Here is a 26,258-nt window from a genome sequence, read left to right as displayed (position 1 = left end):
CCGGTCACACTTGCCGTCCTTGAGCCCTCCTCCACTCAGGCCCTGCAGGGTGGGTTTCTGACTGCGGCTCAGTGAGCAGTTCGTCAGCGGGGTCGTAGTCACCATCGCACTCGCAGGCTCCTTGTCTTTAAGATGGATTTATTTTAAAAAAAATAATAAAGAACTGCAATCTCAATGCACCGGTAGTAATAACGTAACAAGATTTAGAAACCTTCCAACTCATGTAATTATTTCAAAACAATTATAGTATATCCGTTTTATTTTATACTTTTCGATGGTTCATAGAAAGCTATCAGCTAATTAAAACTGATATGCTGTTTTGAGTATATTAATTTAATCAGGAAATGTGTTTTGAAATGTGCTATTTTGTCAAACTGTGAAACATTCCTTTTAAGAATTGCATGCTGAAACGCTAATATACACTTACGATCACAATCATCTGGTAAGAAAATTAAGTTACACCGTGACCTCTTATATAAACAAAAATCTGCTAAAGAGCAAACCATTGCATTTCCCATTTCCGTTACAGTCGTCGATACACATTTTCTTGACCTTTGCGAATTGTTCTTTGTATGTATCCTGTAAAACACAATTGCACATATACTAGATCCCGTTTCATCTTTTGTTTAAAGATAAAGAGAGAGATATTACATTTTATTGCGCAGAGAAATAAAAACGCTTTCATATTAGTATCCGTGTTAAATGTACAGAAATAATAAGCACATGTATTAAAGTTTGTAGTTTTAAATGACCATTTCTAAAAAACAACAGTCATCATTATTTTTTCACAAGTTATAAAAAGGTTGAAAAGAGTTAAATTGGCCATAATATGAAAACATTCACCGTGTTTACCTGAGCTATATCCGTATAACGTCAACAGTGAATTTAATACGCTAACATAACCAAAAATGCGTAAAACGTTAGGTAATTTGCTAATAGTAATCGTAATTCTTACATTATTTTTGTAAAGAATACAAGTAAACTGTAGAATCAATCGTTCGATGCGTTTTGAATACCTGCGCCTCTGTGTCCTTGACAAAAGTGGTGACTATGGTGGTCTTCACTGCACGACAGCTGCCTTGTTGGGCATCCGATGCGTTTGGATTCAGCTGCAAAGTCAGCAAGAACGTGCTCGACACGTGTTTCGTTCATGGTAGTCCACCATTGTTATACGAAATGATGCACATATTAATGTTTATGCTTTGTATATACTAGAACTGCGACGTTAAAGTACATGTGAAAACTATAGTAGTTATTCTTATGCTGAAACTGTATTATGACTGTGTATTTTCAAAAAAACTTTTAAAACTAAGTGCGTTTTTTTTAATTTGAATTTTAAATCGTTGTTGTTTATTTGTACTAACACTATGCATATTTCATTGATATTTTTACCTGTTTAACGAGGAAACACTTCAGTATCATAATACATGAAATTCAATATATAATTATCGTTCAATCATTTAATATACGATAGGTATCCGTGGTGTAATGGTTCTGGGCTGAACCATACGTCGGGGACATTATTTAGACCTCCCTTAAGACAACATGTACTGGTTATACCCTGGAAACGAACCAAATAGCGTTTTAAGAAGCTCAAGGCGTTAGATGAAATCGACCTTCAATAATAAAGTTTAAACTTATAAACGATTATCTCAGTGTTCATTCCAGTGACCATACCACAAGATCCCTGGCGCAGTCCAGAGTACTTTTCTCTGTCTTATTTCCAAGTATTGTTATTCCGTCCATGCAGTCATCTTTTAGGTAAGCCTCGCATTTAGCTTTTGCATCGTCTATTTCTGCTTTGGTATACTCTTCAGCTTCCCTCTACAAAACGCGTTCACAGTTAATACGGACATTCAAATATTTTATTTTTACATTTTAAGCTTCTATTTCATGAACCTGAACAGTATGATATTTAAATGGAGGTATGTTTGTAGAAGAAAGTGTGAGACAATGTAGAATTACAGAACCAAAAATCACCATACAATATTAAAACTGTGTCAACCACTAATAAACTACATGACATGACCAATAACTTTTAAATTATTACTTTGTATCATGTTGTATGTATTCAACGATATTTCGATATTGACCGAGCTCTGCGAAAAGGGGGTTTAATTCATGTGCGAAAAGTGTCGTACCATATAAGCCTTGCAGTCCGAACAGGCTTATCAGCGACGACACTTTCTGCTTTTATGATTTTTTTCGTTTACATAGAGTCTCTTCTTAGCAAAAATCCAATTAAGGCGGAAAGTATTCGTGATAAGACTGTGCGCTCTACACAGGCTAATATGGGGCGACACTCAACGCACATGCATTTAACCCCCTTTTTCACAGAGCACGGCTCATATATTGTTTTTGTCATTTTACACTGCCCAAATAAAACATGTAAACCCCGTTTAACAATGATCAATACTACAAAGCATTTCCATAACAAAACTACTTTGCTACTGCAATACGTTTCAATAAGTTGTAACACCGGTCGCCTTTACAGCACGATTCAAATTTCAAATTGTTAACCTTTTTTCGCTGAAGTTTGTTCATCTCCCTCATTCTTCCCAGCATCCCCAATCGTTCCGCAAGGTCATCCATATGCTGACTATCCACGGACCTCTTCGTCTCCTCAATTATAATCTTCTCCTTTCCAGCGTAGACCTATGTTTTTTAACAATATATGATCATCGTACCGGAAAAACGCAAAGTGTCCGCCCAGAGACGACACTTTCCGCTTATAAAAGTGCGCGATAATCTTTTAATGGCATTACAATAATATTGGAGGAAGAAATCTAATTTTGACATGGTCCTCAGCCATGTGTTTCAACGTAAATATATTTAATAAGACAAAAATGTTAAGAAGATGCTAATAATATTGATAAACAATTGAAAGATTTGAGAAAGAGGCTTGTATTTTAAACTATATTCCTCACTTTGGATAAAAAAAGTACTTGTTGAACCAGCTTACTTGAGACATGTTTGAGTAAGCTAACTAGCCTCACTTATATGGCTGAAATACTAATTGCGGCACAATGCAAAGAATCTCAAATGACAAAAGACCTTTGAGTTTGTGCACTGCTTGTCTTCCTTCTTGTGGCACATTGGTTGACGCGATCCACCCACCAATGGACACACGCAGTACTTGGAATCATCGGCCCATGGATTCAGCACGCCATCAAGCTTTCCCTCTTGGGCCAATTGCAACAATGGAGTCTCTTCTCTATAAAAGCATATGTGTACAGTTAACAAACGTCGGCATTTTGTGTCAATGCCATAGGCTACATATCAACGATACGCTGTGAAAATTAACCGTTTAATCTATTTGATTGCGTGATAAGAGTACAATCCCTATATGTTCTATATATATTATTACCGCTATGATTCTGTTTATTAGTTTTACATTCACAAAGTTTTTTCGCTTTTGCAAAAATTATAATTAACAATTCAAGCCAAAATACAACTCACCTCCATGATTCGCTGAACTCAACCGGGTCTTCGAAGAGGAAGAACCAATTCCAGTACCTATCTCCCTGTGGCAAGGTTACAGCTCCGCCCTTGTGGGTAAAGTCGTCCTCCCAGTCGTTGTTGAAGTTTCCGCAAAGTCCTTCCGTGTTGTCCATATCGTCGGGCGACGGGAAGATCTGAACGTTCATCGTCTTCCAGAACGTGCCCACGTGGTAGTCAACGTTGATCATGGTACCTTGCGGCAGGTAGAACTAAACAACGGAATGAGCGATGAGTGGGACTTTCGTGTTATCCCAATTAAATTTAAATAAACGGACGTTCTATCATCGTTGAAGAACTAAACAACGGAATAAGCGATAAGTGGGACTTGTGTGTTAACCCCATTTAATTCAAATAAACGGACATTCTATCATCGTGGTAAAACTAAACAACGGAATAAGCGATTAGTGGGACTTTCGTGTTATCCCTAGGCTATTACATTTAAATAAACGGACGTTCTATCATCTCGGTAGAACATAACAACCGAATGAGCGATTAGTGTGATTTTAAAGCCATGGAAAGAAGATACAAGTTAATAGAACTTTTATCCTCGTGATAAGCGACAGATAGAATAAAATGACCATTATTATTTAGTTAAATAGGTCAATCTTGTAATCATTGTGTGTATTTGATAGCATCTTCCTTCTTCGAAAACAAAAAGAATGCAATTAAACAACAAACTATTGACCCCATGATTCTCTTTTTTAATATAAATTTTCTCTTCATTATGACAAGCATGGTCTGAAATGTGTGATGATATGTGTGGCAAGGGGATATATCCTTTTGTATCAAACATTTAATAAGGGCATGTGTGATAAATGTTACCTTCCACAAATGTCATTGGTATTCACAATGTTGTGTTTTTTACTAATGCCCGATGTGGTATGTGCAAGGAAATAACTGAATGAGTGAATGTGTATCTATGAATACAACCTTCATAAGTAAAACTGTTAATTTTCAATGCTTTTTATGTGAGTAAATGGTCCGACACTTTCTGTATGCATGTAACCTAGGAGTTCCTATCGACACTTACTGTATGCATGTACCCTGGAAGTTCCCTACCGACACTTAAAGTATGCATGTACCCGGGGCGTTCCCTACCGACTCTTACTGTATGCATGTACCCTGGTAGTTCCCTACTAACACTTACTGTATTCATGTAACCTGGGAGTTCCCTACCGACACTTACTCTATGCATGTAACCTGGGAGTTCTCTACCGACACTTGCTGTATGCATGTACCCTGGGAGTTCCCTACCGACACTTACTGTATGCATGTACCCGGGTAGTTCCCTTACACTCATGATCTTCTCGGTATTCTGGATCGTCTTGATCAAGTGGTAACCCCCACAATGGTTGATTGCGAACACATCCGTGCCCGCGTTTACCGTCACACCACACGTACATGCCGCCCATCCTCCATTGCATATCTCGGTTTCTATTTCGACCTGACGTGAACAAAACAACCACAATACTATTTTTGACCGACCTGACGTTAACCCAAACAAAAATTCCAAATAATAATTTTCAAGAAAATGTATGTACATTAAGCCACTTGTTGATAACCAGGATAATCTTTACTGTGTAACATACTTTAAAATTGCAGTGTGGAATCTTCAACTGTAAGCTCAGTGTCAGAAACAACGATCGCCATTCCGTGTTGAGGTTTTAATGGAATTTATAGAATAACCTAACCATATGTAGTTTTTTTATCATTTCAAAACTTGACTTCAGCCCATAGGCTATTATTTCAGCTATGAGTCAACTGCGACCATCATTATTCAACTTTTTTATTACAAACCTTTTCTTTTTCGACACGACATTGCCTTTGGTATTTAACTAGGTTTTACATACACTAAATGTTACCATAGTTACCTATATTTTCAAACTCAAATTGACATGCACATATGTCTATTACATGTCGCGTAGCAACATGACAATCAATCAACATAATTAAAAACTTAGAAAAATTAACGTGGTATATATCGCTCCATCGGTTCAAAAATATACCATGTGATATTGAAATTAGAAGGCACGTGTCATACCTTTTTGCACCATTTGGGCAATATATTTGTTCAACCTTTAGGACTGTAAATGAAGCATTTGAACAACAAACCATTAATTGATCCTAAAACCGTGTATAAAACAGGTAGTCATCTTTATTGTTTAATCAGGTATGTCCGTCAAATAGAACAGCCATGTCGTGGTTTAAAGGCATCCGAAATACAACTAAGAGGGATTGCTAAACATATTTGTAAGTGTCCAGGCATTACCCGAATAGGAAGTGTTTTGTGTTTGTACAGCGTATGGTTCCCGGCATTGTTCTTACCCGAATAGGAAGTGTTTTGTGCTTGTACAGCGTATAGTTCTCGGCATTGTTCTTACCCGAATAGGAAGTGTTTTGTGCTTGTACAGCGTATAGTTCCCGGCATTGTTCTTACCCGAATAGGAAGTGTTTTGTGCTTGTACAGCGTATAGTTCGCGGCATTGTTCAAGCTGAAGTAGCTGCAAACGAAAATTTGCGGATATTATGTATATAGCTATTTTAATTGCAAAAAACTTTTCGTTATCTAATGCAAATAATGCAAATTTCATATAGGTTCTAAAATAGTGTGTGGTAATTATAAATCAGCCGAGAGATGATCTCTTATTTCACACGTTCTGGTCCTTTTTTAAATCAGCGCAAAAAATATACATATATTGCAACTGGAATAACCATATATGACCAGTCAATGGAATTATTTGTTGTTTTAATCAGTTTATCTAATGGTTTTATCTTGAACGTAACATTAAATGTGCATAGAATGTGATACTGGCATGATATGTGATTTAGTTTTAAGCTTGTCTATAATACTGAAACAAACAAACATTTCGGTATTCGCTTAATGGTTTTCACAACATAAGAACACTTACGCCCCGTCGAAAGTTCCGATTCGAGGATCATTGTTTGAATAACAGTAGTTATGCATCCAGTAGTTTTTGAAGTCTTCGACCTCGACCTATCAAACAATTAATACTATCGATTTAATACGGTGTAATAATGTATTATTGGTCTTAAACGAATAATCTTAATAAATTAAAATAAGGTTTTTGTTTAGGAAATTTGGCGTCCACTGAAATTTTAACGAAAAAAACAACAAACCCCCAGCGAAGCTTATAAATCTACTGTAACAAATACTTTAAATTTAATGAAAATGTAATTCTGATTCCAAACAGCAGTCGCATTATTGACTCAGACAGTAGCTCATCAATGTGATCCCAACCAACTCAAAATGTGATGCCACTACTACTACAATGAACACTATTACACTTAAACCCGCAAAAAAGTTTTAACATAATGCGTTAATTAATTATGCATTATGAATTTATGAAACATTACCAGGAACAAACCGCATGCTTTGGCGTAGAATCTATAATTATTAATGCATTTAGTTCTTTTCGAAGCTATTCAGACATTCATGCGCCTCTGTCCGGCAGAACAAAATAGTGTATAATGAATAATTAACTCGTCATAAAAGTTATTTTCAAATAAGAGCGTTTCTGAGAACATAAATCCAAATGATTAATTTCGAGACGCAACTTGTTGCTGTCTCACATATGTCATGTTTTTCATGCACAAAAATGTGGACTCGTGTTATGGACGTTTAAAATCCACGTCAAATACTCATAATGTATAAACTGTATATATCAATTAATCAAATGGAATTTTAGATACAAGTTAGTCCATAACACGTTACATGAATGATTCACTTAAATGATTTATTTCCTCGACAAATGATTTAAATTTATGCAAGTGTCGAGAAATAAGGGTTTATATTATAGATTAATTCATAATGTAAACAAACGATTTTGATTGTTTTAGACGTTTAACTAAAAACACTAAGGTGAATACATCGTCTCATAACATTATCAGCGTATATATTTGGCATGTAAAGGTATATGTAAAACTCATAAAAGATGTATCGTGGAACTTTATCATTTTAACATACATAATGTTTTGTACGTCGATTCAACTACATTAGAACTGAAGTAAATTCCCCATACTAAGCATTTGATCAGTTACTGTGTTCCTTGTAAATGTGAACCAAAGAAAAGAATACCTTGATTTTCGTATTAAGTTTACAGTTGTCCCAGAATTCATCCACCTTTCCAAAGCCTTCTATCTCCATGGTCAGCGTAAACGTGTCTTTTAGCTCAAACCAGTTGTTGTTCTTTGTTGTAATCTTTATCGACTTGTTCATACTGTCAGTGGTGCTCGCAATATTATTTGCACCTGCAACGATGTCCCCGCACATGCTTTTGTGCTGAAAGCCAGGAAAAACCAGGAACACATCAATTTATTGGAACAAGGTTTTTAAATTTGCTGCATTTATAAGTATAAAAATGTTACTCTTTGGATGCGTGCGTTTGTTTTTTTTTGTGTTTTGTAAACCTTTATTTTCGTCTATTTTTCTGCTTTGGTTATCACGTAAGTTAGTCAGTGGGTAAATAGTTTTTATCGCAGAAAGCTTTTGCATCTGTGTTGATTAGGGTCCGATGAGAGTTTAATATAGTTGAACTTGATTTTTTGGATCGCTGTTTACGGTCAATTGTATTCATGAACAACAGTCGAATATGTAGTTGTATTGTTATAATACGATTTAGTGGCCGTTTCGATGGTCTTAATTTGTAAAAATATATATTTCTTGTCAAATACTTTGAATGCCAAAAAATGTCAAGCTGTATATAACTAAGAGGGTCTTTAGTTAGGGTAAGTGGCCAACTGCCACATAAAATAAACATACAAGATTGCACTTTTACACGTGTCTATATTTTCGGTTATGTTTTCAAGTACATGAAGCTTACCCGCACGGCCAGCGTTGAGTTTTCGCATTTATAAGCATCACTTTCATCATAGACTTTTACGTTGATTCCACATTTTGTTCCCGGTTGACACAGGATAGGAACGTTGATGGTGTAGAGGATTTCCGCACTGGCTCCTCGGTTCATTTTAACGTATTTAGTTTCAATCTGCAAAGAAATAGCAAAAAGGTATAAAAGCATATTGTTTATTTTTGCAATAATTAATCGCGTGCTTATATGTTATTGCTGACTAACTTCTGTCAGGATAGTTGTTTACGGGAGGGGTTTCCGTGAGTTCTTAAAATAAATCTTATATACAAAGACAAAACTATAAATTTAATGATACAACCATGTTTAACTGAATATACATGACACCACGGTCCACACATTCAAATTAATATTTTATAATGCAAATCCTGTTCCGTTTTAACAACTTTTTTCTGTGCATTTAAGTTCTTATAGAATCCCACATCGCTGATTCACTTTGGTACACACTTAATATTCTCTTTGACAAAAGACGAAGACTAAAACTTGAATCTTTTATAATACAAATACTGTTCAATATAAATAGACTGTGTTCTGGGCATTGAAGCCGTCGTTTTAATGGCAAACCACGTCGCTGAATAAGTTCGGTACTCAGTCAATATTCTTCATAACACAATACGAAGACTAAGCATAATCTACCTTGATGATGTCCTCATACTTGCTTGCTACGGCAGGCAGAAGAGATTTTCCGGTGGCATCAACAACCGTAACTGCACATCTCCACTGCAAAGTAAGAATTAAACCATGCTATAGGCTAATCAAACATGCGGAAGGTAACTGCACATTCCAATTGCAAAGTAAGTACTTAGTCATGCGAACAGAGGGGATAATCATGTGAAAGTCAAGATGGCGAAGTTCGTGCCGCGGCAAGTATTTTTCGCCGTTTTATGCCCTTTATTACTTGTATTTATTATTTAAAGGAAGCTCACTTTCCAGCAAAATCAGCCAGAACGTTACTAGCGTGTATTTCGTGTTGATATTCGCTCTTAATTTCGACTTTACTCGGTGCGAACTTTCTTAGTGCGGTGACATAATTAAAGCTCCACTACAAACAATTGCGGGAAGTAAAGTCGATATATAACGCAAATTTTAATACGAAATAAACAATTATAACATGTTAACTGATATGGCTTAAACGTAAGCGTCATTTAAACATTTAACAAATGTAATAAAGCGTATACAACGGCGAAAAATAAGCGAAGCGGCATATACGTCGTCATCTTGACTATCACGTGATTACCCCCTCTGGTTCATGTCCAGTTGGTACGCTGTGTCTTAGGTAATAGCCATATTAAAAACTTCATGTTTTACGTCTTAGAAGAATACACGCAATTTCAAGCCAAATATGTTCAATGATCCTCGTTATGGGCAGACCGGCTGTTCGTTAAGAAAAGAAGACATTCAAACAAAAAGTCCATACAAAGCGGAAAGTGTCGTCCCTTAATAGCCTGTGCACCGGCTAATCTGTGACCATACGTTTCGCGCGCGCACGTGTTAAGTTCGGTTTTCCAAGACCGAGGTTATCATAATCCAAATGTTTCACCATGAAAATGATTAAAACCATTACTAACAGCTGTTATACAAAGATGTTTGTAGTTAAGTTGAGTAAAACATCACAATTGGGCATTGAGCTGTACCGCTGCATATTGTATACACTTATATTATTATTAATGATTATTAAGTATATTCAAATTCAACATTTTTGACAGTCATGCGGTAAAATAGTACTCAAATGACACTTGTATATTACTAAATAGTAAGCGAATAATATTTTGGAAAATGATGATTACACCGGTTGTAGTTGATTCCTGTAAATCGGAATAATTAAACTTACCCTGCGATTAATGGCACATGTTTGAGATAACGTAGGATTTGCGCGATAGGCGGCGACAAGATTGGACACGGAAACAGCGTTGAAACCGGCAACGTTTGCCTTTGATATGCCTGTCGTATATTCCGGGGTTGATACGGCATCAGCGTACCTAAACCAAACATACATGTATATACTATAGTTACAATACGTATTTGTTAAGACACTAGTGCATAAACTGTCACATTGAAGAAGGATAAGGTTTCATTAAATATACGCTAATTAAGGAATATGAATTGCATAACCGCATTGACTTCAACAAGTACGTCACATTATTGTTGTCCATGCATTTAAATAAGTAATGGCAAAAAGTATTGATAGTTAATTGAAGCATTTTATCAGCAAAAATACAACTTTCATAACTACAACGTCAGCTATCAAGTAATACATATTGTTTTTTATTTTTTCCAAAAGTGTGATACATTTTAAATTCATTGTTTGGAAAATGGTTGTACAATTCGCCAGTGAGCATAATACTGGCCGGTCTCTTTTTCAAACGATGTTAATGGACATAGCTTAACAGGACATCTTTGTTGAATAAAATATCCAGATATGAAATAAAATGGCATTTAGCTATATTAAAGCGAGTATTTACGATTTAGTTTATTGAATATTGAATATTTAAGTCTCGAAAACTTAAACAAACATATGAATATGACCGAGGAATATTTCAACAATAATTAAATATCTTTATATGGCATAAAAAATATATTGTCCCTCTCTTTTAAATTTATAACGATCAATTTAATGACAATACCGACACGTTTAATAGGATTTATTATTGAACGCAAATTGTGTCAATGGTTCGTATGAAATAATATTTACAGATAAGTAGTGATTTTCAACCAAAGCAAATGTCTTGTGTCTACGATTGAATAGTCTGCTGTTAAGCAAAATAGTATTTCCAATGAATACCGTTGTTGTTTCGTTTATTTTCTGCTACTACTTCCTTTGAAATTGTATTCTAGTTGTTTCTAGTTCTAGTCTTTCATTAATCAACGTATTAGCCCGTGTTGAAACTCTTTGATTTAAATGTTTATTTTCAAAGCACATTACAATTCGTCCATTAGTCAGATTTTCAAATCTTAAAATAAATATTTTGTCATAAAAATAGGTAAATCAGATACAAACCATCCCACAACATAGTACTGCGTCTCGTTCTTGTTTTCAAACAAGCATTCTGCAAACGACTTGTACGATCCATCTTGTTGCTGTTTGTATATAACGTGAAGGACGACGTCAACCGGGGAAATCGGATCAGGTTTCGGGGCCTGTATCCACGGTTCACCCATTTGAGAGGATGTCATTGCGGGTGATGACTTGTCGCATTTGACGGACCCACTGTAGTTGAAGAAAGTCGTTATTGGATAGTATTCCGTTTGTATCTCAATATATTCGCCGTCCTCTTCCAATTCACCTTCGGCTGGGCAATGACATTCGTACACATCCTCGCTGTATTTGTACTGGGTTGGACTGGTTTTGGGCACGAACATGCTCTCTTCGGCTGTTAATCTGAAGTGTAAAATGTGAGCAACTTATAAAAAAGTATATTTATATTGTATAAACGTATTGCGGAAAATTCGTATTCAGCTTTCAAACTATCAAAGCGCTCAAAAGAAAAAAGCATATATAAACAAGAGATGTGTTTGTCAGAAACACAATGACCCCTATTGCGCCGCTTTGAAATAAAATTTCAACATATCATTTGGCAGGTTTAGAAAATATATCCCTTTAAAGCTTATTACTTCCCTTGGATTTGTTTTTTAGACCTTTGACCTTGAAGGATGACCTTGACATTTCACCACTCAAAATGTGCAGATCTATGCACAGACAGACAGACAGACAGACAGACAGACAAACAGATAGACAGACAGACAGACAGACAGACAGTCATTCAGACAGACAGACAGACAGACAGACAGACAGACAGACAGACAGACAGACAGACAGACAGACAGACAGACAGACAGACAGACAGACAGACAGACAGACAGACAGACAGACAGACAGACAGACAGACAGACAGACAGACAGACAGACAGACAGACAGACAGACAGACAGACAGACAGACAAACAGACAAACAGACCAAAGACAATATACCCCCGATATTTCAATCCGGGGGCATAACAAACAAAAAGCATATCGAATGAGCATTCTTACAGCCATTCTTTGAAAAAGCCGGCGCTGTTCAGCATTATGTTTCCCGTTTTTCCTTTGTAGGCATCATCCTCAAAATTACACAGACCTTGAAGTTCGCCGAAATTTTCTCTGCTCTGGGCATCGGTTGTGTTGATCAACAAGTAATTTGTGCCGTTGTTCGTCTCTAAGGTTCCTTCCATACCATTTAGAAGTTGACCCTGAATTATGAAAATCATAATCAAAGCTAATCGAAGAAAATTTTCAGAGGTTGTTGTTTATTTATTTTTAAATTGAACATTCGCCGACTAACTACGACGTTCGTGTGATGCTCTTTACCGGTGGTAAGGCTTCCACTGATTTGTATTGGCCGGTTAATTGTTGCGACCCCAGTTGCATTATTTGTTGTGTGTTGTGGGTTATGTCTTTTCTTTTCTGTCTAATTGCTTTGATGTTTTTCTATTAAATGAGGGAGCATAATACGTGTGTTCTCTTGCTGCTACGCTGACGTTGTCCATTTTAAAAGAGTGTTTATGTTAACAAAATGTTCCGAATGTATAAGTCTTGAGGTTGCTGTATATTCGGTACCTTACAAGAGACGATTGTATGCAACAAAGGGAACATAAAATTACCCAGCCGTCTTGGTTACGGTACATAACATCCTCCTCTGTATCAGACACCCAGGTGAAGCCATTAACCTTGAGTCCCCCACAGATTCCGTATGAGAATATCTTGTTACCATCCCTGTGGGTCCAACCGCACACGCACACCCCATTGGATGACTCCGCGCACTTTTCAGTTTTCATGTGACCCTAACAATGGATTAAATGAAAACATATGTTCAACAACATTTTCTCTGACTTTCTTAGCGAGGGTTGTTTCTCAAACATCCTTAGCTGAATCTATTGACGTTTGCAACAATATGCTTTTGTTTTCAAAATACAAATTAACCAACAATGTTTAAGCTCAATAGTATATTGACAAGTGTTTTGGATTCAAACAAAACAATGGTAGACGTCCTCCAACAATTCCAAGATTATTCTTAAGTACATTAACCAGAACGTATCATGTGTATGCTTAAATTTAAAGTTGTATCATATAAGTTGTCGCGACAATGTTTACATAATAAAGAAGTACATCTAGAAACACAGCATCAAGAATTATATAATAAAGTCAATGATTTGCGTGCATATTTAGAGTTCACTCGAGTCAATATTCCACTCTTATATATTGGTCTTTGGGCCAAAAGAAGTATTATTTAATTAATCTCATGATTCTAAAATACTTAAAACCGTACTTGGTATCGCCATGCAAGAATTACAAAAATAGCACTTTTTACCCGGTAACTCACTTACTATGCATATAGAGCATCGTAGAAAAATACCAACTTCCTGCGTTGGTTAATTCCTAAGCATCAAAACTATAAATCGAAATTGCATTCCCCGTCATCAAAGACGAATCGAGACGAAAAAACAGCAATAGATTAATTTACATTATTACCTCTGTTGGGAAGCCTACACTTCTTACAAAGAGGAACTCTCCCACACTGTCAATATCCAGAGTCCATTGTCTGAAAGCATGTGAACATGGAAGTTGTGTATTATATTTCTTATTGGTTAAGCTGCAGTGTGCTTGTATTTTCATCATAATATTGGTCAGCATTCAGTGTAAATCGTTCGAAACAAACTTAAGAAATACGGTCACATATTGGAATACCCGTCTATTTTACATACCGGAATCATACAAACGTATTGTTATTTATTAAACCTGTTGCAGGGTGTTCGTTCTGATATATTTTAAGTTTTTAAATTGTTTTTTCAATTGCTCATGTAAAATAGAAAACACAACTTAAAGTAGAGTAAGAGTGAGTTAAATGAATGTACTACAGAGAATTAATGTACATACTTGTCGCCCGTCGATTTAACAAGCACTTGTAGCTTTCTCTGGTGATCCCAAATTATGTCACATTTTGATCGGAGTTTGCTTTGATCCTCGATGTAGATCTGTACAGGAAATATAACACATGAACACTATATAGATCGATAGATTCAATGCATGAAAAGTGTTAAGCGAAGAGAAGCGATTTTGGAATAAATAAAACGCTTTTAAAATAAGCAACATGCATTAAATCGTTCAAAAGACAAAAACACGGAAGTAGGAATAGGAAGCAATAGGAACTGATCGCACAACCTATGTGTACGTAAAACGGCCAGAAAATAAAACACAAACATAACACGATATGTAACTCTGATACTGTGTCCACTTGCTCGTACCTTCACGTCCGGCAAAGCAAATGAGTCCCACAGGCGATGACCGATGGGCTTATCAGGTGCACAATACTTCTCCACGAACATGTCGTCCGTTGTGTCTCCGTCAATCAGATGTTTCGTTGCTGTTCCAGTAAGGGAATCCCATATGTAGGTATTATTTTCAAACGAGAAGAAAAAACCATGCTTCACAGACTCTGTGTAGGTCAGCCAGCTTCCGTACCGGTCAAGGCCGGCTTTAGTGAGACCTATAAGGCGGACGCCACATTGCGGCCTGTCCGAGCAGCCACCACCTATGTTCAACTTGTACTCGACCTCACAGATGAATTCTGTGGAGTTTCCTCGGCAACCCACTGGAGTGTTGAACGGTGACATGGCGATGACGGCTTTGCCGGTCGAATCGACACTGTATGCTCGCTGAAAAGCAATAATTCAAATGTTGAACCTAATTTGACATTGCCCGCGTTTCATTCTTTTATGAAAAGAATAAGTATGTGCTTTTGATACAGGTCGTTTAAAATATCATTTTTCCGAGACGGCCGATAAGCTTCACGTTAGAATACATGAACAATCAAAGGACACGTGAAAAAACAAAAGGAAACAATTTAAGTTTTAAAAGATCCTTCTGGCATCTATTCATTTACATATGTATCATGCTGATATTTAATGTCTTTTCGATGCGAATCATTTTTATCCTTGCCATTAAAAGGGCCTAATTTTAAATGTTAACAATTTGGAAAACGCTTATCTTGCTTAATAATTTACAAACCTTCTTGTGTTCTCTATAGTGATAGGCAACTACATGTCCTTTCAATCATATTGACAATGAAATTAAACATTTTGGAAGAGTTTTAGTCTGATGAAACTTTACGTTAACGGCTCCAATTTGAGTGTTTACACACTTAATACTGTAGCACAACTCATATTCGACGGCACTGATTTAAAAAAAAAATGACTTGTTTCGTGGAAAAACATTTTCGAGGTTCATTTCTAATTTTGGAAAAAAGATAATTTTCCGATGATTTTTTGTTAAATTCTTAACAGGAAATTAAAGAAAATTATTCTCCTATGAATAATAATGATTGTTCAATACTTAAACTGAAAGCGATTAGTAATCGTCAAACTTTCTCAAGGAAGTTTTGCCCCAAATTATTAAAATCTTTTCACTTTAAAAAAGTGTATGCAAGTGGTAAGATGGGTTCGGAATGATTATCAATGTATCAATAAAATCAATCTCATATGGTTTTAAATATCTCACCGGAATTTCGCCCACAAAGATATAGTCGCTTGTCTCCGGTTGCGATGGTTTGCCAGTCCTGTTGATAGACACTGTCATCGAACATTGCAACTGAAATCCCACCATAAGAGCTCAGATGATACCACTATTTAAATCTTAAAACCGGGTCCGAATTCATCAAACAATTATAAGACGTACGCCTTAGAATACTGACTATTATTTAAATTGGAATATTCAAGAATTGCTTTAATTCCTAATCAAACTTGACATTTTCATTATCTATGTTCATAATGTTTCATGTTTGGTAAATAGATAATCGTAAGTGGTGGACTCTATGTAAGGATAGAGGTTTTTTTTCTTTGTTACTAAGAATAGGTTTGGTACTAAGGGCCCGGTGTTTGATTTCGGGATTCAAGAAGGTATGTTCGCATTAATGCAAAAGTATTTTTCACCTGAACACATTCTATATAGATTTATTATATAACCTTGTCTAGATCAACAGTAAAAAAACAACCTGGTTTATAATTAAATCCATTAAAGGGGCGTGCGAACAAATTTTAAAAAATCATCTTAATCAAACAGACAACTTAATTACATTGCAGATGACTTGCATTTATTATTGCATAAACTCTATCTATAATGCCCTCTGGCGGGTTGAAGAAACTTTGCAAAAGGAGGGCTTGAACGTGAGAAATCGTGTATTAACAAGGCGATTCACGTGCCGTTCAAGCCCTGTTATGTGTTTTTCTTATCCATAAACTGGTCCACGCGCAGTTACTTCCCATGATTCATTGGATTCAATGATGTTATTATGAACTTTGTTAATAACTCCAGCCTTTGACGACTTCCCAATCATAAATGGGGAACTGAATAAGCACCAGTTTCCTCATGCATGCAGTGATAAAGGTAATGAGTATTTCAATCCACTTGTCAAATTATACAATCTGCACTCTCGTGACAACAGCTTTATTTTTTGGCAACGTCAATGTAGTCAAGGTTATTTACTCAACACTTTCAAAAGACTATGCTGTAAATGTAATTGTTTATGTACTTCCGACGTTCCTGATGTATGCTTAAAATACTTCAGTGACAATATGTTGGCAGTATTAATTTTAATTTTATATTGAAAACTGCCTATCCGAAGGTAAAGCCTCGTCATTTCTGATGATAACCGAGTAAGGCATATGTTTAACACAACCTTGAACTGTATGACGTCATATGAAATAATCGAATTATTTTGTCGATGTCGAATGAACAAGACATATTGTTTTTAATGTTATTTTAATTTATTTTGGTATTTGTAATTTGTTTATGCAATAGTAGCGAAAATACGCATTTGCTCGGAAATGACCATCTGCGGGCGTTCTCAAAATCCGTTCCTGCCCTCGTCCTGCGCACTCGGACAGAAACGGATTTTTCGAGCGCCCGCAGATGATCATGTCCTCGAAAACGTGTTTATCCCTCTATTGATTGTCGTTCCTTGACTTATATAAAATCTGCAAGTGTTTAATGTTTCACCTGAAAATACAACTGCAAAACGTTATTCTTACCTTCCATTAGAAGTCAAAAACAACAACAGAATATTGATGTGATTTCAGAAATTTTTGGCTTAACATTTCTTCTGAAATAAGGCCAATCCCTGTTCACCCCATGTATACAACTGTATTTTTTATATTTCGCTTAGATACGAACACTTTTAATGTGCAACATGTGATCGAAGATCGTAACAAACACAAATAAGAAATCTTCCCATTAGACTTGCAAAACACAGTCCCAAACGCAGGGTTAATCAAGCATGTTAGCATTCTTCTTAACGTTCTTATTTCAATTGCACAAATATTAACTAATTTAATAACCGAAATAATGTTCGTTTATCAATGCATGTATGTATAGGTGAAAAAATCTAACGTGTGTTGTCCCTAGAAGTATATAGTACAAAAACTGTCAAATGCCTGCGCTGGTTAATTCCTACGCATCACAACTGTAAATCAGCGTTGGAGGACTTCTTATCAACAACAAATTCAAACATGGTCTTAATAAGCATAGCTGAAATATATAAATGTTCATGTATTTATTAAAGTTAAATGCGATACGGTCAATCATGAACTTAAGTTTACCTCGAATCCAAGAGCAGCAACACCGCATTCGTCTAGAATCTCCGATTCATTAATTATTAATTTATTAAGTTCAATCAATTGCACAGGTCCATAAGTCTTGCAGTGTTTTCCATTCACGTACCTGAAAAACGAAAAATGTATATCTACTTTATACGCAACAGCTTGTCTATAGTTTGTGTATGTTTGTATGCGCTTTGCAGAGAGCAGTGCAGATATCTTTAAAAGTTATTCACATTTATTTTTACCATGTATATTTGTTTTGCATATATATCGGCGTTTATTATACAGGAACTTAATTATTCTATTTCAAAGAGTGTGTTGTTACTAAATGTGATTTGGTCCGAGAAAATCCGTTTTCGTAAGGAATTATTTCCATTACATACGATATTTGAATGCGTGTATGAGTTTTGTTATGCACAATTACTTACCAATTAGCTGTAATAAATTTATCGTCATTGGCTTTGTCATATATGTTAACACCCTGCTCAATTGTGCAATTAAACTGTATGCCAGGCACAAATTCACCATTTTGTTCCTCGAAGTAGAGATGTTGGTCTACCCTAACGCTGTACTTCCCGTTTTCAAACGGCTGACCCGAGGGAACATTGGAATCTGCGGAAATATAGCATTTAAAAAATCTTAACTACCTTGACCCACATTTAAGAGAGGATTTCTACTTTTGAAATTCTGTCTCAACCATTTTTTAGTCCAAGGAGAACAGTTTGTTAGTCAAAAGCAAGAATATGCCCTTAAGGAGGGATTTTCCAGTGTCAAAACGTTTGCCGAAGAACAACAGTAAAAACTAGAGGAAAACGTAACACCGTTTTAATATGTTACATTTTTTTTTTCGTAAATAACATTTTAAGAAAGGAATTCAACTTTTGAAACGACTTCCTCAGTGCAAAATTGGTTTTAAAAAAGTATTTGTTAAACTATTGCATATTGCCTTTATCAAATTGTACCAGCAATTTTACGTCCCTACAACAGGGGGAACATTGGAATGCACAGAGGAAAGGTTTTTTTTAACAACATGATGTGTATTGCTTATATCAATATATAAAAGTGTATTTTGCATCCGCGCAAATGCAACATTGGGCTCTGTCGAGACAAAGTTATGTGAAACCATCATGTTTTGCCTGTATCAATTTTTGAGTCTTTGTTAACGGAGAGTTTAACTTGATGCAATAACGGCTTCCACGAAGAAAAAAAAACGAAGTTACATTTTAATCCACTAAAATTTGTGAAGCCATACAAATGTTATACCATATTTATCATCCGATGAATATTCGAAACCAACCAGCAGACAAACTACAACAGCGAAGCTATCATAAACACAGATTACTCATGATATTTTCAAGACTTCAGTATATTATGGTTCTTACAAAAATCGAAAAACGTTCTATATGTAGACCTCAAAAATCGATCATAGACCATACAACTCTTGCGATTAAGAAGAGAAGTTGAGTTATTGATATTCTTGGTTTTGCATTATCTTTGAGATAACATCTATTAATGCATAATTAGTTAACTACTAACAGTGGGATGCATTTAATGTTTTTCTTCGTAGGAATCTGGAAAAAAAAAACTTTTTCTCTTATTCCGAGTGACAACGAACATTAAGTTTTGTTTTTCATGAGCGGTTCTATGGATTGAAATGACAATCCACTTATGATATATAAATAATACATTTCGTAGTTCGTCTAATACGCAAAACCGTTAATACTACTCTTTATACTACCAGTTTAAATCACGGCCAAGAAAAAAAGGTAATTTAACGAATATTTCAATATTGTAATTCAATGAACTGGTTAAAACTGCCTTCCTACCCAAACAAAAGCCTGCGTAAGCGACCGGAAGTTTTGGAAGCAGCACACGATTCTTTGCACCACATCGCCTAATGGAGACCGGATATTTCTCTTTGATCCCGGAATCACCGCCTATTATAACCTCCCTTTGAACTGTGTCTCCGTCAGCCAGTGAAGTGATTGGGGCTACGAAATACGTGGTATAAACATTATAAAAATCATTTGCTGTTGTTGTTTTTGTTGGTTTTATGTTGTTCTTGTGTTGGTGTGTTGTTGTTTTTGTTGGTTTTGTAGCTGTTTTAATGTTGTTTTGCACGTTTTCGTTTGTTATTTTTATTGTAGTTGAGCCACTTGCTGTGGTTCATGCAATAATACACGGAAGGTTAATAAGATTCTCGTTCTAGGAAAACGTTGCTTAATGTACGCACGTTAAAGAGCTTCCCAGATTAGACAGTGCAGTCCGAAGAGCGTCAGATACGACTGTTTCGCCTGTTATATTATGTTTCAGTAAAAGGAAGTCTCTTCTAAGCAAAAAACAAAAATTAGGTTGAACGTGTTGTCCCTTGTTTAGGCAAAGCGAACTGTGGACGACGTAGTACGCGTATGAATTAAGCCCCCATTTTCCCAGAGTGATACATATAAAGTTAAACATTATTTATCGTTAAGTGAATACTATATGTTACTTAGACGACCAGGAAGCGCTTACCCCCGGTCATGTATACAGGATGCAGAGTCGCACAATCACCGGGCTTCACAGAGCTGTTCGTCGACAACATGTGTTGTCCAAGGTCGAACCAATCGCTTTCTCTAGATTGACCGTCGTTGATCAGGACTTCGGTTTTCGCGGCGCGGTAGGAAGGTGACCGCCGGTCAATTTCCGGTAGAGGTCTCACATGCTCTACGCAGTCCATGCCTAAATAGTTGGGCAAGTGAGCAATACAATATTAATTATACGCTTCTTAGCGATAGAACATATTTTTTTCCTAATTTTTGCCGTTATATAACTGATTTCAGTGCTTACAACCTCCCAGGTAGAAGGCAAAATTGATATATATATATTTATATTTATTATGTTTAACCAAAATGCCCAGAATCGTGTGAATCTCTGCGTGCAGTGTGAAATTAACACTGACGTCTGGGGCTTTGGTGTATAGAACATTATTATACTATACAAGCATTAAAACCTATGTTGGTACACGTCCTTGGTACTAAACCAATGAATGTGTTATATGCATTTCTTATAAATGCGATATATTAGTAAACATTTCATGTTGAACTGAACGATGCATATGGATTTTTTTATACAAAACTATGAAAAGATTAAAATCAAATAAAATGAACGGCGACGCCAAACTTATGATCTTAAGATCTATATCAAACTCAAATTTTAGATACAATAAGATCTTTAAAATTTTGATAAAATGCACTTAATAATACTAGTGATGCATTCTATGAAATTGCACTTGTTATAAAAAAAATAACAACTCATGTAAGCATGTTAAACTCACTTGACGTGCACTGGTAGTTAGCTTCCATTGTGTCGGAGGTGCAGGTACAGACGCCGTCCAGACACTCGGAGCCGTCGAGATATTGGCCACACCAATCTTCGTATCCCGTGCAGTTTTCGCCCAAAACTGAAAACAGATTGTTTGCGTTCATGAATTGTTTCGCCAAAATGAAAAAAACATATCGTGTGTGTTGATGAATGGTTCCGCCCAAAACTGAAAACAGAATGTTTGAGTTAATGAAATGTTTCGCCCAAAACTGATAACAGAGTGTGTGTGTGTGTGTTCATACATAGTTTTGCCCAAAACTGAAAACAGATTGTGTGTCTTTACGAATACTTGTATCTCCCAATTAACCCGATACTCGCCAGATTACAAAAAGTGACTTGTTCTCATATTTTTGAATGATGCAATTGACTGCTGTTTACTAAAAAACTAATTTTTATTAAATGGTTTAAATTATTGAAATAACATGAATAAGATGACGAACACAAATCGTTTTTTTTAATAAACATGCTTTGTTTTCTGCTTTCGATGGATGATAAATAAACAAACACATTAATGAAGTATTATGCGACCTTAAAATAGATACGTTTATTATAAAAACGGCGCATTATCAAAAGGAAGTGTAACTAATGTATCCATTACATCGTGTGCGATAAGTTAATATTCGTTTTATCGTTCCAACGGTGCCCTTTCGTACCGTGTCGTTCAAAATTAGCGTACTAAAACAGTTTTGACCTAAGTCAACAGCACGACTGCAAATGTAATTTATTACAAGGGCTATACGCGTTTTATTTACAGAGCAGTAAAACATTTTATTTATTTTTCCACAGAACGTCTCGAATTCCCAAATCGTGGACAAAGTACTTAGAGTTTATTTCAATGCAGATGAATTCGCCGTGGCGTATAAAGTGTCCGCCTGGCGACCTTCGAATCGCGGGTTCGATCCTCATAATTTACCGGAGCGTTCTTTGATCACCACGGTCTCTGCGTCACGCCAAGCACTGGTTCTACCTATGAGCGGTCTCAATAGCGTTTCAACGAGCGTAAGGATTTTAGCACAATAAAGCTTACACAAATATGTTTAAACTAGATAACACCCTCAAAGTTAAATAAGAGATGCTTTAAAAGGCTGGAAAGACAGCAAGACGTGTTCTATCGAGCGTATTTAATAAAGTTGAAAGTTTATTTCATGCCATTGGATATTGATTCGTCATTGAAGACGTCGCTTCTCAAGAACCTAAACACTTACTAGGATAGCAATCCCCTTCGTGCGCGTAGAAGCCTGCATCACAAACGCATGTCCCTGTAGCCAAACTGCAGATCGAGTGGTTGGTCAAGCTTCTGCACTGTCGGTCCGTCAGACATGGCATGTCCAAGGTGGTATCTAAATGTTCAATTAAGCTATGCCTTCAGATTCATAACCAATGTTGTATCTTAATGTTTAATTTAGCAATGCTTTCAGATGCAGAACCAAGACTGCATCTAAATGTTCAATTAATCAATGCCCTCATATTCATAACCAAGGTTGTATCTAAATGTTCAATTTAGCAATGCCTTCAGATTCATAACCAAGGTTGTATCTAAATGTTCAATTAAGCCAATGCGTTCAGATGCAGAACCAAGACTGCATCTAAATGTTCAATTAATCAATGCCCTCAGATTCATAACCAATGTTGTATCTAAATGTTCAATTTAGCAATGCCTTCAGATGCAGAACCAAGACTTAATCTAAATGTTCAATTAATCAATGCCCTCAGATTCATAACCAAGGTTGTATTTAAATGCTCAATTTAGCAATGCCTTCAGATTCATAACCAAGGTTGTATCTAAATGTTCAATTTAGCAATGCCTTCAGATGCAGAACCAAGACTGCATCTAAATGTTCAATTAATCAATGCCCTCAGATTCATAACCAAGGTTGTATCTAAATGTTCAATTTAGCAATACCTTCAGATGCAGAACCAATACTTCATCTAAATGTTCAATTAATCAATGCCCTTAGATTCATAACCAAGGTTGTATCTAAATGTTCAATTTAGCAATGCCCTCAGATTCATAACCAATATTGTATCTAAATGTTCAATTTAGCAATGCCTTCAAATGCAGAACCAAGACTTCATCTAAATGCTCAATTAATCAATGTGATGATCCCTTATGCATAAACTACTGTAGAGAAAATTCCATTTAGACAATGCTCAGCCGGCTGAGTCAAAGGAATGCATACAGTGTTGACATATTTTAAAGTGGACCTACAAACTAAGTGGAGGGACCAGACATTCCGTGAACAAATGCTTTTCAGGAATCCTAAATATTCGTTCGCAAACAAACGTAAGACTATACTACCTCGTTCGCTCTGACATTTCGTCCCCATGAGAGTAGTCGTTGGTGGGCATGAGCAGTAATAGTAGTTGCACGTGAGTACCCCCTTGCAGTCAACATCGCTGTTACATCGGTCGTACAGCCCGTCTTTACCTGCTCAAACAATAACATATAAGTCTTGTTCTGGCAAAACTCTGAAGCCGTATGTTCTTCAGGGCTTAATGCATGCATGTACAGTGTCGTCCCAAATCAGCCTGTGCCGTTCGCACCAATTAGTAAGGGACGACACTTTCCGCCTAAACTGGATTTTCGTTTCGGATAGACTTGCTTGAAACAAAGCAAAAACCATAGCAGCGGAAAGTGTCGTCCCTGCTAAGCCATTACCTGATAACAATGGGAAAACCATAATCAACATTATCTCAAGTTCTATCACAAGTCTCAAGTATCTTTATGTTCTAATATTGTTAGTTTTCAAATTTTCAACATGCAAAATTCTACATTCATTGAAATATTACTTTTTAATACATACAAATACATTAGCATTTAGGACCTGCATTGTAGGCAAGACATCGATTTATCAACATTACACGGCATGAATGTATGCAATTAATGTATATTACTTATAATACTTATTGATTACTCGGGTATATTTTGTTTGTTAAACATTCCAGTAAATGGCTTTTTAGACTTATGGCGTTTTTTTGTATATTTTACACAAACGTGTTCAAGATGGTATTCAGAGTTTCAACAAGATACCCCTATGTCTGCAGCATATCAAAATTAGAAAGTTTATACCGAAAAAAGTGCCTGTCCTACAGACACTCGCAAAATTATTTTTAGTGAAAAGATACTTAAATTAACTTTGAAGTATCACCTATTCATACTAGAATCAACGCGACAAATATGTTTTGTGTTTTTTTTGCATACATGCATTTTATTTCATTTGTTTTTTAGAACGATTCTGTTATCACTTTCCGCTTTACTATAATTCTTTAAACAGTGAGAGTTTACTTTACACGTGTTATCTTTACCTGTTATATTTGGTCCGGGTGTCCAGTTGCCTGTAAACAGTACAATCAACATCAGCATTTTATATCCCATGTATAAGGTATACATGATATGATAATTGTCCTTTTTGAAATCGTATTCATGCGAAATTCTAGTTAACACTCGCACTGATAGTACCTTCTATAATTTACAAATTACATTACAATTGTGCGCCTGCACCGTGGGCAAGATATTTATTTATTAACAAATACACGGCACGTCTGTATATAATTGATATAAATAATTAATTTTATATATCAACAAGCAAATTCGTTCAATTGATATCCCCCGCCAATATGCTTCTGGACACAAAAGTGTTTATTTAACACTCAAAAAAGCATTTTTTTTCAAGATACAAAGGGCCATAACTTCGTAATTAACAGATAATGTACAATGCCATTTGGCGTGCATCATCCTCTTATCCATATATATACTCATACCCAGTTTCAATGAAATCCGCCAAAGCGCTTCCAAGATATGGCTCCGCACGGACGGACGGAAAGACGGACGGACGGACAACGCCAAAACAATATCCCTCCGCCTATGGCGTGGGATAATAAAACACGGTTCGTCTCTCAGCAGTTTATTTCGTTTGTTGCCTTTCCTCAAGACTCTCTACTACTTCCTTTTAAAGAAATGAGTTCATTATTATTTTTTTAAATAATAAACGTAATGCAAAATGTTAGTAAATAAGAATATTAAACATGGACATTTCAGTTCGTTTATTTCGTATATTGTAGAACTATGTTTTCCAGTACTGTTGTTGTCTATGGATTAGTCAAGAATTGAATGTTTACTGTAAACGTGCCATCGTTACCTGTCGTATTTGGTGCGGGTGTCCAATTGCCAAAAAAACAATGAGCGAATCATAATCAGCATTATCGAAAGTTCTATCCATCATGTATCTTGTTATCTTGTGATAATTGTTAGTTTTTAAATCATAAACACGCAAGATTCTGATTGAAAACCATAAACCTATTACTGTATTATACTTACAAAATGCGTAAGTATTTGTACCTGCATTGAAGTCAATGTTTTAATTTATCAACATCCACGTCATGTCTGTATATAAATGATGTACATTACTAATAATACTTATGTATTACTTGGGTACATATTTTTTATAAAGCACACTGTAAATCGCTGTTTTAAACATATGGAGTTGTCTGTACATTTCGTCAAATCTGAAACTGATTCAAGATTTAATTCGGAGTTTTCACAACAAATATTTTCGTCGTCCCTACGTATGCATGTGGCAATTTCAAAGTTAACATAGAAAAGTGTGTCTGACCTACAGACCCTCTCAAAATTTGTTTAAGGGAAATCGATACTTTAAACAGGTAAATCGTCTTTAGAATTATATTAAGTACTATCCAAAGAAGCAAGTATCTTAATTGCGCTATATTTTTTATTGTTATCGTGTTAATGATAAACTCTAGTAACCACTCACACATATAGTACTTTGTAATGCTAACAAATTAATACATTAGAATTAAAGGCCTGCATTGCGGGCAAGATATTTTTCTATCAACAATTACCTGTATATAATTGATATCAATACAT

The 26,258-nt window shown here is 35.8% G+C and overlaps 2 protein-coding genes across 2 annotated transcripts; both read right to left on the bottom strand.

The window, feature by feature from the left end:
• Positions 1–4: 4 nt before the first annotated feature.
• LOC127834301 (uncharacterized) lies at positions 5–4,925 on the bottom strand. Its single transcript, XM_052360022.1, has 8 exons — positions 4,766–4,925; positions 3,460–3,710; positions 3,055–3,214; positions 2,521–2,655; positions 1,678–1,824; positions 1,017–1,109; positions 504–579; positions 5–120 (listed from the first exon to the last, which is right to left on the bottom strand). Exons 1-8 carry the CDS (start codon positions 4,799–4,801, stop codon positions 5–7), a joined length of 1,014 nt encoding a protein of 337 aa, XP_052215982.1. The 5' UTR covers positions 4,802–4,925.
• Positions 4,807–24,737, bottom strand: LOC127834300 (uncharacterized). Its single transcript, XM_052360021.1, has 22 exons — positions 24,680–24,737; positions 23,673–23,801; positions 22,579–22,713; positions 21,327–21,452; positions 20,525–20,731; positions 19,840–20,004; positions 18,442–18,625; positions 18,014–18,134; positions 15,918–16,007; positions 14,666–15,076; positions 14,298–14,395; positions 13,893–13,962; positions 13,025–13,204; positions 12,417–12,613; positions 11,386–11,766; positions 10,219–10,366; positions 9,024–9,107; positions 8,343–8,507; positions 7,598–7,801; positions 6,411–6,496; positions 5,883–6,002; positions 4,807–4,945 (listed from the first exon to the last, which is right to left on the bottom strand). The coding sequence occupies exons 1-22, from the start codon at positions 24,735–24,737 to the stop codon at positions 4,936–4,938; spliced, it is 3,369 nt and encodes a 1,122-aa protein (XP_052215981.1). The 3' UTR covers positions 4,807–4,935.
• Positions 24,738–26,258: the final 1,521 nt, after the last annotated feature.

This window comes from Dreissena polymorpha, chromosome 6, assembly GCF_020536995.1.
Source record: "Dreissena polymorpha isolate Duluth1 chromosome 6, UMN_Dpol_1.0, whole genome shotgun sequence".
NCBI lineage: Eukaryota > Metazoa > Mollusca > Bivalvia > Myida > Dreissenidae > Dreissena > Dreissena polymorpha.
This window is presented reverse-complemented; position numbering and strand designations above follow the sequence as displayed.

Excerpts from the sequence above, each read along its gene's own strand:
- LOC127834300 (XM_052360021.1), bottom strand. The coding sequence starts at position 24,737 with ATGCTGATGTTGATTGTACTGTTTACAGGCAACTGGACACCCGGACCA. Across the intron at positions 20,005-20,524 it reads TCCTGTATACATGACCGGGG|CCCCAATCACTTCACTGGCT; the intron begins GTAAGCGCTTCC and ends CGTATTTCGTAG. Across the intron at positions 18,626-19,839 it reads TTACGCAGGCTTTTGTTTGG|ATTCCAATGTTCCCTCGGGT; the intron begins GTAGGAAGGCAG and ends ATATTTCCGCAG.
- LOC127834301 (XM_052360022.1), bottom strand. The coding sequence starts at position 4,801 with ATGAGTGTAAGGGAACTACCCGGGTACATGCATACA. Across the intron at positions 3,711-4,765 it reads TACCCGGGTACATGCATACA|TTCTACCTGCCGCAAGGTAC; the intron begins GTAAGTGTCGGT and ends TCCGTTGTTTAG. Across the intron at positions 1,825-2,520 it reads ACAAACTTCAGCGAAAAAAG|AGGGAAGCTGAAGAGTATAC; the intron begins GTTAACAATTTG and ends CGCGTTTTGTAG.